The sequence below is a fragment of the Puccinia triticina genome, chromosome 10A (assembly GCF_026914185.1).
Source record: "Puccinia triticina chromosome 10A, complete sequence".
Classification (NCBI taxonomy): domain Eukaryota; kingdom Fungi; phylum Basidiomycota; class Pucciniomycetes; order Pucciniales; family Pucciniaceae; genus Puccinia; species Puccinia triticina.
The window spans coordinates 3,052,179-3,067,850 of NC_070567.1; the positions used below are offsets into that span (position 1 = coordinate 3,052,179).

At 48.6% G+C, this 15,672-nt stretch overlaps 1 protein-coding gene across 1 annotated transcript; it reads left to right on the forward strand.

The window, feature by feature from the left end:
- Positions 1–989: 989 nt before the first annotated feature.
- Positions 990–1,398, forward strand: PtA15_10A300 (uncharacterized protein; the record flags this gene model as incomplete). The annotated part of the gene is made up of 4 exons (XM_053160463.1): positions 990–992; positions 1,072–1,130; positions 1,205–1,245; positions 1,346–1,398. 4 exons carry the CDS (start codon positions 990–992, stop codon positions 1,396–1,398), a joined length of 156 nt encoding a protein of 51 aa, XP_053024434.1.
- Between the last annotated feature and the right edge of the window lie 14,274 nt (positions 1,399–15,672).

Sequence of the window (15,672 nt, forward strand, 5' to 3'; positions counted from 1 at the left end):
ACAGACTCTCTGGATCAGAGCCCCACAGGGTCTCTGTCTCTCAGAGAGGCTTGCCCCCAAGCAGCAAATTCTGGTGTGTGAGCTGACAGGAGCTGATGGGCCTTGGACTTGGGCAGTACCCAATTTTCACCAAACTAAATATTACACATTTCTCATTCAACATATTTGTTATTGTCTCACAAGTAGCATGAACTTGTAGCCTGGCTTCTTGCCCACCCAACCATCCATCCATCATCTATCCACCCCCCCAGAGAAGTACCAGACATCCTTTCAAAAATCATGATGAGCTCTTTTCCAAAACTCAAACCCTTGTTTTTTTCACTCCTGTACACTAAATTTACCCTGTATCCTTTTGATGTCCGGTGATGTTACCTCAGAATTGTTTGAAAAAGAGATGGATAATATGCACTTTGGGATGTGCACACAGCTCTCATGTACTTACTGCACATGTGCGAATGTACAATCAATCCACGAATCTTGGGAAGATGATTTTACAAGCTTTGGCACTTCCAGATAGTTTGAGTTAATAAGATATGGCCAATGTAGGATGGAAGGTAAGATTCAGGCCTTCAATTTGGCACCAGGGCGGGCCATCTAGCCCACGGGATGCTGTGGTGGTGTGGTCACGTGTTGAAGTTGGACACCAGCCAAATGGGTTGAGGTGGTCCTCAGCGCTCATGCCAAAATTGGCAACTTACTCCCAAGTCCCTCCTTCGGAGGAGGGGCGCGGCGGCGCCTGTGCCAACTCAGAAGGCAGGGACTCATAGTTCGGTCCGGAGATGGTTTGAATAATACAGGGTTGGTGCCGGGCTCAGCCAACCCGACCCGCTTCTGGTCTCCTGTGGGGACCTTCCTCCGCGCGATGTGGTACCGGCTGCGCCTGCGCTCCTGCAGCCGAAACCTAACCTAGTGACATTCGGCTTGTAAAGCCTTGCCTCGCACCGTCACTGCCGGTAGACAGCACGGAACACCCACGTCAACTCTGCACCATGGTAAGTGCACACTAGGTCGTTTCAGCACTTCTCAACGGATAACTAATGCACTCCATTTCTTTCCTCTCTCTACGATTAGTCATCGAACAAGACATTCCGCGTTAAACGATGCCTTGCCAAGGCCCAAGTCCAAAACAGGTCAGCTCTCACTCCACTTCTTTGTCAACCACAAGCGTCCAACTTATCGATCTTCCTTGTGCTCTACTCTTCAGACCTATTCCTCAGTGGTGCCGATTGAAAACCGACGCTAAGAGTGGGCTCACAATCTTTCCCCCCAACTTATAGTCGTCCGACTCGCTTCACCCTGCAAAACCGTCAAGGATGCTGATATCGATTCTTTCTTCTACCTCCAGTCACCTATAACGCGAAGCGCAGACACTGGCGCCGAACAAAACTCAACCTCTAAGCCCTTCATTCGACCCCGATTCCTCTCAGCCCTTTCAAGTTAGCATGTACTAGAGAAATGAGGTCGTTTGTTGTCCATCGTATTCCACGAGGTTCCTCTACGTAGTCAGATCTTATCTCTAGTCCAGCCTTGGCTGGCGGGAAGCGCCCCTCGCGCGAAATGTGAGCCCCCGAAGGAGCTAACCTAACCAAGTCCCTCCTCTGCGGGGCTGAGTGGGGAGTGCCGCCGACCGCAGGGAGGGACCAATCCAAGCCGGAGGTGCTTGCCTGAGAGCATAGGGCAAAACCCTGGTTCAACTTTGAGAGCATGTAGCTCGCTCGTTTTGCGAGCTACATATGAGGTTCCGGCCATGCATGGACGCGAATGCATCCTGTCTGTCTTTCTATCGACTCCCTCCTTGAAGAGGTCACTTGAACAAAAAAGAGAAAAGCAAATTTCCCCGCTCGGACCTGCGGGACCAGGCACTGGCCAAGAAGAGGATGGTCTTGGCTTGCCACTTTTTTCAAAAATCAATCAAAAAATCCCTTGATGGTATTGTGATCAGGCGGAAGAGCTTAAAAAATCAACAAAGTGTCTACAGTGCCCCCCACAACTTCTCAACTACCCCTACAGGGGGGTTCCAAATTTTGGAGATTTTTTTTCCCAAAATCTATTAGGACACAGGGCTATACTCCTAATCTCAATGAGGAAAGAGAATAGGAGCCGGGCTGGGCTACCGCGTATAGTCTACATACAAGGTTAGGTTTTGGGAACAAGCGGTATCACTCTACTAAGTTTGGTTGTTGAGTAAGTACATAGTATGGATATGTACTATGCAATCTTGACTAGTTGTCTAAAAAAATCCAAGTTTATTAAAGACACAGTTTTGCCACAAGTGAAAAAAAAAATTCAAGGGTTCCCCCTGTATATACACAAAATCAAAAAAAGAAAACAAGGGTTCCCCAAGTCACAAAAAATGCACAAAAAAGTCTACAAATCTCCTTTCAACACACATTCAAAAAAATTATAAAAAATTTAAGAGCACCCAAGCAAATCTCCCAGCCTTCCAACAGTGGCAAAGCCGTGCCCCCAGGCTCATCACCCAGCCCGCATCAAGCGCACAAGTCAAAAGTGATGGACCTGAAGGCCCCCGGCCCGCAGACCCGTGGGGGGCCCACTCTTTGCCCGTCAGACTGCACACACACAACAGCGGAGGGGTTGAGGACAACAGATAGCTGGAAGTGCAGCATCTCCAATTGCCTGGGGATTCAACTCAACACCCAACTATTGGCCTTTTAAGCTTTCCACTCAAACACTCAACTCAAATCTCAGACTCCCAAGACCAGAAAATTTGCACCTGCATATGCCAACGCCACGCTGTGGCCCTTGTAACTGTACATGATTCCATTGAAACTGCGCCAGCCACTACAGATCCGGATGAGAGACTGATATATACCCTTGATTCCAGTATTCATTTGGCTTTGCCTACTTAATACAGCGCACCCCGCGGGCCTTGCAACCATTCTTGACTACACTTTGACCAGGGCATAGCACGGTGGTATTCGACTGGTTTTATGAGACCCTCGAATACTGATTCGTTGAATATTCGAGTATTCGGAGATATTCGACCAAAATACTTACAAAATTTACCAAAAACACCAAAAAAGGTGTTTTTTGGTGTTTTCAGTTGTTTCTCACAATCCAGGGGGGTTTAATTGTATTCAGAGTCGTGTATTTCAATTTCCTCATTCAGTAGTAATAGCTATTTAATATTTATTCATGCCTTTTACATAATTTTGAGCTATTCAGATAGTCAGATAGTTATTTGAGGAAAAAAAAAAATCATGTATGTAGAAGGGGAAACTACTAGTTGAGACTCATATCCTTACAAGCTGAAGCCATATCAACCAGCTTTCCACGCAGCCAAGACTGCATACACATATTTGCTTCGACTGAGTCACCAGAGAGGGAGACTCGTTTGACTGTTACTAGATTACCGGACTGTGAGAAAACACGTTCGCTTGCTGCTGAGCTGGCTGGAATGGCAAGGTAGTCTTTTGCGATCGATGAAAGGGTTGGAAGTAGATTCAGATTTTCCTTCCACCAAGTGATGATATCTTTCTCAAATGGTGGTTCGGGCATCTGCAGGTAGGTCAAGATCTCGTCGTTCTCAGATGGTTTTGAAGTCTTCTTGTAGCTTTGTAATGGATGGAGTCATTCTTTATCTTTCTTATTGGAAACCGATTGAGAGCTTGTAACATTGGAGCTTCCTTTGGACCGATCGGATGAAAGTTTAGTTGAGTATTCATGGAATGTTGCCCGTAAGACCTTCATTGCTTCATCTTTGTACTTAATCTGGGTCTCCCCACTAGCATCATCATCGTTGTCAGCGTCAAACGGTCGTTGTTCAAAAAGTGCGAACTTGAAGCGCGGATCCAAAACAACGGCAAGAATTGAGTGATGGGAGTGCACTGAATAGTATCCTTGAAGCTTGCCCATAGCCACATTAGCGGCCTCAATCATGACCGTTCTAGATGGACGCCGCAATTTGGTGAATTTCTTGATTGTTTTGTTGCAGTGGTCGGTGAGAGCAATATACCACGGGATGACAGTCGTTAGATTTGCATAGACTTCGCCCTGGGTATTGACCGATGCCTGTTGGAACTTCTCCAAAAAAGAGTGAATCCACTCAAACAGGTCCCATTCATCTTCATTTATTGGCTCCTGTTACATACATAAAAAAAAATCATACCATTAACAAATCTGCAAGGCGTTCAAAAATCGACTTGAGGTACTGACCATCTCACGAGCTTTCTTATTGTGAGCCTTGCGCACCGCTTCAATAACTTCAGATTGGCCAGAGCCTGATTTCCCCTTCTTTGATTTTGATTTTGATTTCAATTTCTTTTTTTTTTCCCTTTTGACTAGGTCACTCAAGTTTCTTGTATGAGGAGATAAGGTTGTCAATTGCCGGTCTTTGAAGGAGAGATAGATCGAGCATATCATATGTGGAATTCCAGCGTGTGGCGTTGTTAATGATTGGTTTTGCTGCTTTTACATCATTATCCTTGCAGAGATCCTGAAACGCACTGAAGATTTGATCGGATTGTCGGATATGTAGGATAACCGTCCGAAGTTTAGTCAAAGAATCCTCCACAACCTTCAGGACTTCATTTGCCGCAAGATTCAAGATGTGTGCAAAACATCGTATGTGAGCTTCTGGAGAGGACAAAAGGTTTGTAGTGAGGGCGGTCTCAATGAATTTGTTGTTGTTTGATGCATTGTCCAAAGTGATGGATATGATGCGCTTCCCAAGATACGAGAGGTTGATTTCGTCACTTGAAGGATCTTCATTGTCATCACTATTCACGTCTTGAGCAGCGGTATCGGAAGAGCTAGATTCATTGTCGGAGGTATCATTGATGTGGATTGCCTTTCGTTTGTTTGAAGTGGAGCGTTCGGAAAGGCAGAAAAATTCCTCAAAGATCTCGACAATTTTGTCGTGGATGTTGGCACCGGTGTGCTTATCCCGGAAGGATTTGAACCCAATCGTGGCGGAAACCGGAGCCCATTCTTTTGAAATGAAATGACAGGTGAGTGAGATATACGGGGTTCCGCCAGCCGAGGACCAGATATCGGTTGTAAAAGAGAATTGCTCTGATTGACTTTTCAAGAAGCTAAAGACTGCAGGCTTACTGTTTGCGTAGAGGGCCTTAATTCGCCAAGAAACCGTATGCTCGCTAAAGATCGTGATACCAGGGTCGAGGCCTCGGATCATCTTGATAAATTCCGGAGATTTCACTTTTGCGTAGGGAAGCTGGTCTTCAATGATCCAGTCAATAAGGTTGGTGTTGAAAGTCGACTGTCGGGACTGGAGCATGAGCTTTTGAAGAGGTCCTTTTGGTTTAGATAATGACATCGACTGGGTACTGGTAGCGGCTGGAGTAGGGGTACTGGAGCTATGTGGAGTTTGAAGGTTTTCTTCGGCATTTTCGGCAGCTTCGGCAGCTTCAAGGGCGAGTTTCCGTTCGCCAGGATGCTTCCGAGCCACATGGTTCACCAAGTTGGCCTTTGTGGTCTTGTTTGATATGAGAGATTCGCCACAGTTGTCGAGCAAGCAGACTCGTTTGCCTTTTGAATCCGGAGGAGCAAAAAAAGAGACCGCTGTCTCTGATTGGTTGACGCCGGTCGATTTACTACACCTCTGAGAATTCACTTGAACTTCCGGAGATGGCAACGGATCTGGTTGAGATTGTGATTTTCCTGGGGGATCATCCACATCGGCTGTACTCATTATGCTTTCAGTGTAAACAAAGGTGAAAGAAATGACAGATCAAGGATCAGTCTGAATCCGGAGTTTCCGATTGAGCTTCTTCCGGTATAGATTAAAGGGCAAGCTAAACTTACCTGTTGACTCCTGAAGGCCTCTGACAGTCGAGATTTGTTAGTGGCGGTGGTTGGTACTGGTAGGGTGCCGGTCCCGGACTTGTGATACTGATATCAGCGGGCCCAGTGGATATCAGCAGCCCCGGTGGTGCATAGGGCAGCCCCGGGGCCAGCAAAGGGCCTATAAAAACTCCTCCGGGGGCCAAAAGGCCCCCTCTGTCAGTTTTAAGAGATATTTGAGCCTATTCGAATATTCAACCAAAAATCTGCTCTCTCACTATTTGACTCAGATCAAATCGATTTGAGTATTCGTATTCGTATTCGATTCGATGTGCTATGCCCTGACTTTGACTGGCCTAGACCATCCCGTTGCCTAGACAGCCTTTGCCCAGAAATTACTGCAAAGTGCACCAGGTCAGGACTACTCACAGCTGCTCAAGACTGTCAGCGCCCCCGCCAACTGGTCTGATTTCCCTTGCGCTCTACAAACTTGAAACCTCAAAACTTGTTAATCAAAAGACATGGCAATCTCAAGCTTTCTGATCTTGGCCTTGCTTGTGCCTTTGGAATATCCGTCAATATGTTTGCAAATTAAGTGGTCACTCTTTGGTATTGCGCACCTGATGTTCTGCTATGTAGACAGTTGGACCTACATCCAAGGTTGGGACAACAATCATCAGCTCACTCAAATTCTGAGAGTGCTTGGCAAATCCAATGAAGTTACTTGGAAATGGGTTCAAACCAAATTGGCCGGCTTTCTTAACCCTTGAATTCATCAATCAAGAATCTTGGACCTTGACTGACTTTTTATTTGCACATATTTTTGTCTCCTGAAGCCTGAGATTCAGCCCCAACTGTTCCCTTGAGTGGCTAGATTTTTTTTCTGCTCAGGTCAGGCATGCATACCGCAATGAACTTAGCCACAGTTGACCCAAGAATTGATGTTCTAGCTGCCAATTTGTTAGAGCAACTGCTGAATTTTGATGCGTCTCAACACTTTTCCTGTGAAGATGCCTGTATTTGCAAAGGTTTTCAGTTAGCGCCTGTACAAAACCAAGCAGAGGCTCAACCACGGCAGCAACCTGATAAGTCAAGCATTGCTTCTCAACCATTATCCCTTAAAACAGAGATTCTAATCAACAGAATTTTATTCCTTCACTGGATCCAATACAGCAGAAGATTGGTGGGAGCAGCATTTTTGAGTCTGGTAAAGCCTCTGCACTGTTGCGCATCCCAGACATACAATCAGACAATCCAGAACACTCATCTTGGCCAAAGTTTGAGGAGCTTTTTCCCCAGACACAAGCTGCTCCTCCTGATTCACCATTGATCCAAGCTGACCAATGTCTTGATAGCCTGGCGTTCTCGTTAGCTCTTCCCCGCCCAGCACTGGTGGAGGACCGGTTTTGAACGTCAGCTTTGACCTCAACCCTTACGCGCACATCTGCCACCATCTTGGGCTTCTCATTCTCAGCTGTACATCCACTTATTGTCTCCCTTGAAGTTGAACACCTATCTCAGCGTGCTTGACCAGTTTTTACTCCTGGCAAGCCAGGCGAGTGCCCAGTTCTTGAAAAAGAAAATCAAGGATGCCATTGAGTTGGCCAATTCCAGCTTCCTGTCTGCCCATTCCCTCCTCAATACAACTAATTGGTGGGAGGAGCAATTGATGGATGTGAATCTCTCAAAAAAATTCAAATATGCCCCCTCCACACTCATTTATTCCTGTATGCCCAAGCTCAAAATCTCCCCTTCTATCCGCACCAAGCTGGACCCTCTGAAGTTTCTAGAGTCAATCCAAATCAGCTTGACAGTCCGGGGCAAAGAAGATGTTCCAAGGACAAAATTTTGATGCCTATGTTCAAGTTGGGCTTGAGGGGCTGTTCTTTGGTGAGCTGTTTCCACTGATAAAAATTGTTGAAAGCAACTACCAAAGTTGGCTACACTTCGCAGAATCAGATCAGGCGGAAGGTCCGGAGGATCAACTGCCTCAAAATTCATGTCAAAGCTTTTTGACCATGCTGAGATTAATTTGAATCATTTCATGACTGTATTTGCCTTTACTACCTCTTCTCTTCCATCCAAGAATGAGTAGACTATTTGGAAATTAACACCCATGATGATTCCTTGGTTATCAAATCTTCCCTTGTTCTGTTTAAAGTAAAGATGGCAATTGGTACCCGGGTACCACCTGTTTTTTGGACTCAGATGAACACTAGGTACCGCACCCGGCACCGCCTGGCAGGTGCCAGCAGGTGCGGGCGGTACTTGAGGGGGGTACCAGCAGTACCCAGGAGTGTGCAGTGAAGCCAATGTGTCTCATCCCAGCCATCCTCATCCTCTTCTCTCCCCCTCTACCATGCCCCACCTCCCTTGCTACCGGCGGATCCTCCGCCAGCTCGCAACCACCCGGCTTGCCGGAGGACAACCAGTGCTGCAGGGCGTGCCCGGCAGCAGTCCAGCTGGCGCTCAGCTTGGCTCGTAAGACTTGTGTCGCTTGCGGGTGGATCCCATGGTTGAGGAGTGGGCTTGTGAGGTGGTGATTGGAAGGGCCCAGAGGGCAGTGATTGGATATGAGTGAGCAAAGAAGGGGAAAACCCTTGGCTCAAGGCCCCCTAGCTCCCTGTGTATAAGGTAGGTACCGCTAGCGGTACCTGGGTACCCGCTGGTTTTGGAGACAGAACAGACACCGGACACCGCACCCGGCACCGCCCGGCGGGTGTCTGGCTGGTGCGAGCTGTACCCGCCTGCGGGTTCTGGGTACCAAATGCCATCTTTAACTCTACTATAAAGTAAACCACTATCTACTGGATAAAAAACTCCAAAATCCAATCTCCAGCGGGAGACTCTTTCTAACATCCAAGGAAATTTAAATTATTTATTCAAAATATGTATAAAACTACATAGCTGCAAAGCAAATGTGGAGTGAACAAAGTTTCACTCCAAATATTTATTGGAGTGAACAAAGTTTCACTCCAAATATTTATTGGAGTGAACTTCTGAACACTCCAATTTAGCCCACGTTTGGAGTGAACATTTGCTCACTCCAACATTTATTGGAGTAGACACAAGTTCACTCCTTTTTTGGAGTGCATGTAGTAAATATTTGGAGTGCATAAAGCCTGCCCCATTTGAATAACCAGGGGTAAAAGCGGGTTTGAATGTACTTTTACCCCTGCTTATTGAAATAAAAAGGGGCAAAACTAGGTGCAAATGCCTTGTTGTGGTTATAAGGAGGCTTTTGCAAGCTCCCATCAACAAAACAAAACAAATTACTTTAACTGATAGTGTACCTGTATAAAAAACTTAAAAAAATCAAATGTGTGTTATAGTAAAGAAAAATTCTTTACTGATTGGAGTGCTATCTGTTATAGTATTGAGCCAAAAACATCTACTTTATATCTTTACTTTACCAATAACCCTAAAGTAAAGGCCCATTGTTGCTGTACCCATTGCTGTTTCCTCAACAGAATTTGATTGGTGTGTGATTTGTCATCCTATTTTACGCACTTACAATAGGGTGACAAATCATAGTCCATCAGGGCATTTACAGATATTCTTAAATTTTACCCTGATTTACTTGGCAGAAATCCCCCTCTGGTATGAAAATTGCCTGATTTGTCACCCAATTGAACACGCGTACAATAGGGTGACAAATCAGACAGTTTCCATCCCAGAGGGGGATTTCTGCCGAGTAGATGAGGGTAAAATTGAAGAAAAAATCAGCTGTAACTGCCCTGATGGACTATGATTTGTCACCCTATTGTACGCGTGTACAATAGGGTGACAACTCACACACCAATCACACATTTCTCAGAACAGAGGGGTATTTGCAGCTGAGAAATTTATGAACTGTGCCACCCTTGTGTACCCAGCCAAAATACAGCTCTCCTGCTCTTGTGCAAATACTCAAAACTTTTGCACTTCTGATATTTTCTTTATCCAAATCTGGGCAGTTGGGTTTCAGGGGCGATATATAATTGATGAAGGCAGTTCACCCCAATGTAAAAAAAAATTGGATATGCAAGAGCTACCTGATTTTGGAATGTAGAACTTAGGTAAGAATTGACATGAACTTGACTTCAAGATGAATTCAACAGAGTTGAATGATAGTTCATGTCCAATGGTTAAATATCACTCCAAATTAGATTGGTCTATATATTCTTGCCCAGTAATTGAACAATTCACCATCACATTGTAAGGAATTCTGCCCCAGTTCAGACCAAAAACAACCCCAAATTCAGCTGTGGCACTCCCTGGGGAGAGCCCTCAAAGCTCCCCCGGTGATTATTCTTGGGTTACTTCAAGTGTTACATCTCACTACTCCAATGCAGAGCAGAGCGTAGCTGCCCAAATCACCCAACTTCTCCTGGATAATCTCGCTGAGCAGAGGCCTGGGCCCTTTCTCTTCCACCACAAAGCTGCATCTATTTGATGGAGGACCTAGGAAAGGAGATATGGGCCCATGAGCTGTGCAGTACGTGGATGGTTGGTCCTCGTGGGGAAAGATCAACGGGCCAGGTGATTGGTGTGGTGTGCGGGATGGTACACGCGGAGTCGTCTTTCAGTTTGTGGTGCGGCTGCGCGCGGATGACCTCATGATGTTGCAGCCCAGATCACGACGGCGGACCACCTATATTCAAGGCTCAACTGCGCCTTATTGTCCCAGTATTCAAGATTCACAACTCTACAGCCGGTGGACCATCAGCAGTCAAGCTTCAATGCGGCCACCCCGCTCTGATCCACCAAGTCTCTTTTCGCATTCCTCCTCATCCTTGGTTGTTTTGTTTTCTTCCTTTGTGCGTTGGAGAGGTTTTGTATTTGGAGGGTTGTTTTGCCTCTGTTTATTTGTTTTGTCTTTGTTTGTTATTTCTTTCTGCATGGTGCAGATGATGGGGCGGCACAAGATACCCTCTGAGCCGAATTCCATCCCCAAACCCTCCTGATCCAGCTCCCGAGTGCTCTTCTCCGCCCCGCTCCCTCCTTTCAGCTCACCCATGTAGCCTATGTACCCCATGGCTCCACTTTTTTTTACCCTTGATTGCGCACTCAGTCCATTGACTATCTTGCCACGGACCTTGTCCCAAACTTAGCCAAGTCCCTCAATCGGAGACGCGCAAGCGCTGTTGGAAAGCAACCCTCCAAAGGGCACCCTACCTTGCAAAACAGTAGGCAGCAGAAATCCCATTTGGCTGGGGAAAATTATTTTCAAAATCTTCCCCTCTTTATATCTCAACTCAGGTAAAAGCCATCGAAGATCGGAGCAGACAGAGTTGTCCGCCTACATCTGCCCTCCCACCTGCCCCCTCCTTGAGGCATTGATACACCACGGCTCCACTTGTAAAGTGAGTCGCGCGGCGGGCGGACCCTCCCGTCAGATTTGGGTCGGGCCGTCCTGGTAGGACGTCGAGCAGCCCTTCGGGTCGGCCCAACCCTGCCCGACCACCCGTCGGCTGTTCCTCCCGACAGGAAGGGCAGGCCGACCTCGTCCGACCGTGCCGACCCGCGAGGCAGCATGGTCGGCTTGTCTGATAGGTCCGGCCAACCCATCTGCCCGGCGGGTCAGCATGGTCGGCCGGCCCTCGAGGTTGTCAACAGGTCGGCTGCCCCCAGAAATGAGCCGACCTTCCCAACGAGTCACCGGACTAGTCGACCTGTCCGTCGGGAAACTCACTTGAAAAAGTGAGTTTCCTGAGACCACCAGTACGATCTGCCGAGCGTGCTCGCGGATCGTACATAGAAGAGAAAAAAAAAAAAAAAAAGAAAAAAAATTGTTGGACTTCGCAATGTTTGCTCATCATGATAAGTAGAGAGGGCGGTATACAATGTTGACTATGGTGGGTATTAGTGTCGAGATTGTTGTTAGTGCAGCGGTTGTAAGCGATTGCACTGATGAGCGTGAATTACTCCTATCCACGGTACGGTCGCTGGATTGACCCTCCAAGGAGAAATTTTTGCTGCTTAGATCTCATCGTGACCCTGGGCCCCGCGGCCGACGTCTGGGTCATCCCAGCTTGAAGCCCAACGTCCGGGTAGGATTTGTGGCCTAGCCGCCGTCAGGGGCAGCCCGACCTTCCCGACATACACTCCTCCCAACGTCCGCCGTGCAAAGTATTACTGCAGGGGCGGAGAGGGGGTGGCCAACGTCGGGCCGGACGTCCGCCCGCCGTCCAACTGCACCCGTGGTGTACTCTATTTCCACCTTTGGATCTGAAGAGGGAAATCAGGAATTTGTGAGCGCTCCTAGCACAGGTCCTCGGGTAGATCCATACCGTGACACATGCCAAAGATGGTCGTATGTACAACATCCCTCCAGCCTGACAGACCAATACAAACGTGCAACCCAATGTGTGTCACTTTTCTGCCGCGAACCACAAAAAACACCACTTTACGCGTCGACATTTCTCAACACTCCACCCCCTCCCCCTACTCATCAGAAAAGTTCTTTTCCCACTCCCCTTCCCCCCAGGCAGCCTATGCTTCCTGCACATCGCCCCCCCGACCCAATCCGACCGCCCGACGCGCCCATCGCAGGCGATTCGGAGATGATGGACGACATCGAGGCCCGCCTTCCACCTCGCCCGCCTACCATGCCCCCCGCGTCCAGACTCCACATCCTCCTGACCAAGATTCTTGGCGAAGACGCGAACCGTGAAGCGAACGGCGGGGTTTTTCTAGACGCCAAGTTCGTGCAACTTATCCTTGATCTCTCGGCCAACAACGAGAGGATGATTCAGCGTCTGGAGGCCACGGTCGACCAACTCAACGCCAAGGTCGATGCCAAGGTCGATCCCATAATCGAGCGGATGGCTGAATTCGAGAAAATGTTGAAGGCTGGCCCCAAACCTGTAGCGAGCACGGGCAAATCTTTTGCGTCCGTCGCGTCGACGGCCCTCGATGGCTCCATCCACGCGCCGACGACGCGTCCTCCACCCAAACAGGTCATCGCATCTCTGAAGCCGAAGCGGGTTATCATCCACTCGAACCCGGCTAGCACGGAGGTGAAGAAAATGCCCAGCGGGGCTTTGGTTCAGAAGGCGAACGAGGCCTTGCTTGGCTTAGATGCTCGTGTCGACGGGGAGCAGGTTGCGATCAGAGGAGCCAGCGTGCTCCCCTCCGGAGACGTTTCCTTCTATACGAAGAACAGGACTCATCAGAAATGGTTAATGGACAACAAGCATGCCTGGTCCAAAACCGTACACCCCGATCTTGAGGCGACCCCGAGCACATACTCGGTCATGGCGCATGGAGTCCCCAGGAGCTTCGACATTGGCAAACCGACGAGTCTAGCGCAATTGGCTTCCGAGAATGGCTTCCAGGCGAGTGATTTGGCTCGTGTCAGGTGGATGGGCTCGAGCGAGCCGACAGCAAAGAAAGCCGGTTCCATTGTCCTAGCCTTTACCAGCAAAGATCTCGCGTCTAGGATCGAGAAAGCAGGTGTTTTTCTGAATTACGACTTCCATAGGACGGAGCGTTTCAAGCCGCGCCCCCCGCAATGCTTCAAATGTCTAAGAATGGGTCATTTCGGCAAATGGTGTCGTGAGTCTGCCCGATGCGCCAAATGTGCAAACAGCCACCCAACAAACGAGTGCCCCGAAGGCATTGGCGGTGTCGAAACCTGCGTTCTCTGCAAGGCTGGTCTCAAGAACAAGACAGAAGGCATCAACAGCGTCGATCACACACCTTTCAGCATGGCCTGCCCGTACAAGAAGGCCTGGTTCGATAAGAAACCCCTGCCCTCTCAATGATAGGTACACCTCCGGTAACCCTTGACCAGCCCCACCACACACACCAACCACCGTCTCAAACACCTCCGCGTGCTATCCGCCCCGAACTCATCCAAACCGCTGATTTCCGTCAAGACCTTGAACCGTCGTCCGCTTCCCCCCTCTCCAATCCTGAATCCTCATCCTTTCTGCATCTGAACTGCCACGTCTCCAAGGCTGTAACGCTAAGTGTTCTCAATTCCTGTCTCTTGTTTGATTTTCTCCTTCTTCAAGAACCGTGGATCAACTCGGTCACCCTCCAACCACCTCAACACTCGGCATGGCGGGCGTTTGTAGCCTATGAACATGTTCCTAGCTGCTGGAATCAGAGACATAAGACTGTCATCTATGTACAGCGCTCGATCCCCTCCGAGTCAATTAGACTTCTGGAGGGGGGCTCCCAGAACCTGGTCGGGGTGGAAATCACTCACCCGACTGGGAAGGTTTTTCGACTTTTGAATATTTATAATCCCCCATCTTCACTCCCTTCAGTTGCAGAGCTCAAAGACTGGCTGTCTTCCTTTTATTCTAGGCAACACCCGATGATTATTGCTATGGATGCAAACTTGCACCATCAGCACTGGAACCCCCCGGGTTGTAGGAAAACGGAGCCCGAGGCTAGAGACCTGCTAAGTTCCCTTTCATCTTCTGGTTTTCGGATAGCGTCTCCCAGACACGTCCCCACTTTTTTCTCATCCAAAGGAAGAGGTTCAACTATTGACCTGATATGGGCAAATTTTTTAGGCTCCAAACTGCTGGAGACGGTCTCGGTGTCAAGCAAGAACTTCAGATCGGACCACCAAGCCCTGCGTGCCACCTTGCGGATGAGCCGTCCAGCCCCGACCTATCATTGGCGACTCCCCAGATGGACAGAGCTGGATAGCGGGAAACTGGAATCCCTATCTGCTGAGTTGTCCTCAATTTCAACCACATTGCCCTCAGATCCCAACGCACAAGCTGAAGCCCTGACCTCTTTTCTTCAACGGGCCCAGGAGCAGCTCGGCCGCCGGACACGGTCCAACAAGGCCAAGGCCAAGCCCTGGTGGTGTAGCAGGACCCTTGACCCGGTTCTACGAACCCGCAACCAAGCCCGGCGCTGGATGTTATTAGCTAAGTCACCAGAGGCATGTGAATGCTACCAACAGTGGAATGACTATTTCCTCTCCCTGGTTAAGTAACTGGCGGAAACTTCTGGAAGATCCGTCCAAAGGGGATCTGTTTCGTGTTCTACGCTTCACATCCAAGTCGGTAGGGGGAGAAGTTCTCCCACTGAAAGGTCATGACGGGGCCATTGTACACGACAAGAATGAGCAAGCTGAGTTGCTGTTTAGAGGCACGTCTGCCCCTGATGTACCGATTGACTTGGCAGATATTCACTTTGATTTGTCCTGCAGGTTCAGCAGTTACCCTCCAGTAACAAGGGAGGAAGTCCGCTCGGCCATCCGGAGGATCCGTCCTAAAAAGGCACCAGGGATTGACGGGATAGCAAATGAGCTTCTTAAGTCTCTTTCAGACCCTCTCTCGGAAACTCTGTCAGTTTTGTACAATAACATACTAATAACTAGTAAATTCCCTGCTTCTTGGAAGGTAGCGGTGACCACTATCATCCGGAAACAGGGTAAACCGGACTACACCAACCCGTCGGCCTACCGACCGATTGCTCTCCTTGGCACATCAAGCAAGCTCTTTGAGCTAATCCTGGCTAGACGACTAACGGCGTGGGCCGAGAGGTCGGGAGTGCTGGCAGAAGGCCACTTTGGAGGAAGGAAGGGTTCGGGGACGGAGGATGCGATCTTCTCCCTGGAGCACTGGGTCAAGACAAAGTGGAGGGAGGGTAAAGTAGTGGCAGGCCTGTTCTTGGATGTCAAGTCGGCCTACCCCTCAGTCCACCCGGCCAGGCTGATCAATTACCTATTTGAAATGAACTGCCCAACGTACCTTGTGCTAACTATTGCGGATTTCTTGAAAGATAGATCAACAACCATCAGACTGGATGATTTTGTCTCCAAGGCCTTCCCGATCCGGATTGGACTACCGCAAGGATCCCCGCTTTCGGTTATTCTATATATCCTGTATAATAACTCGCTGCTGAAGAAATCTTTTTCGACTTCCCTAGACTCTGTCTCTATAGGTTATGTGGACA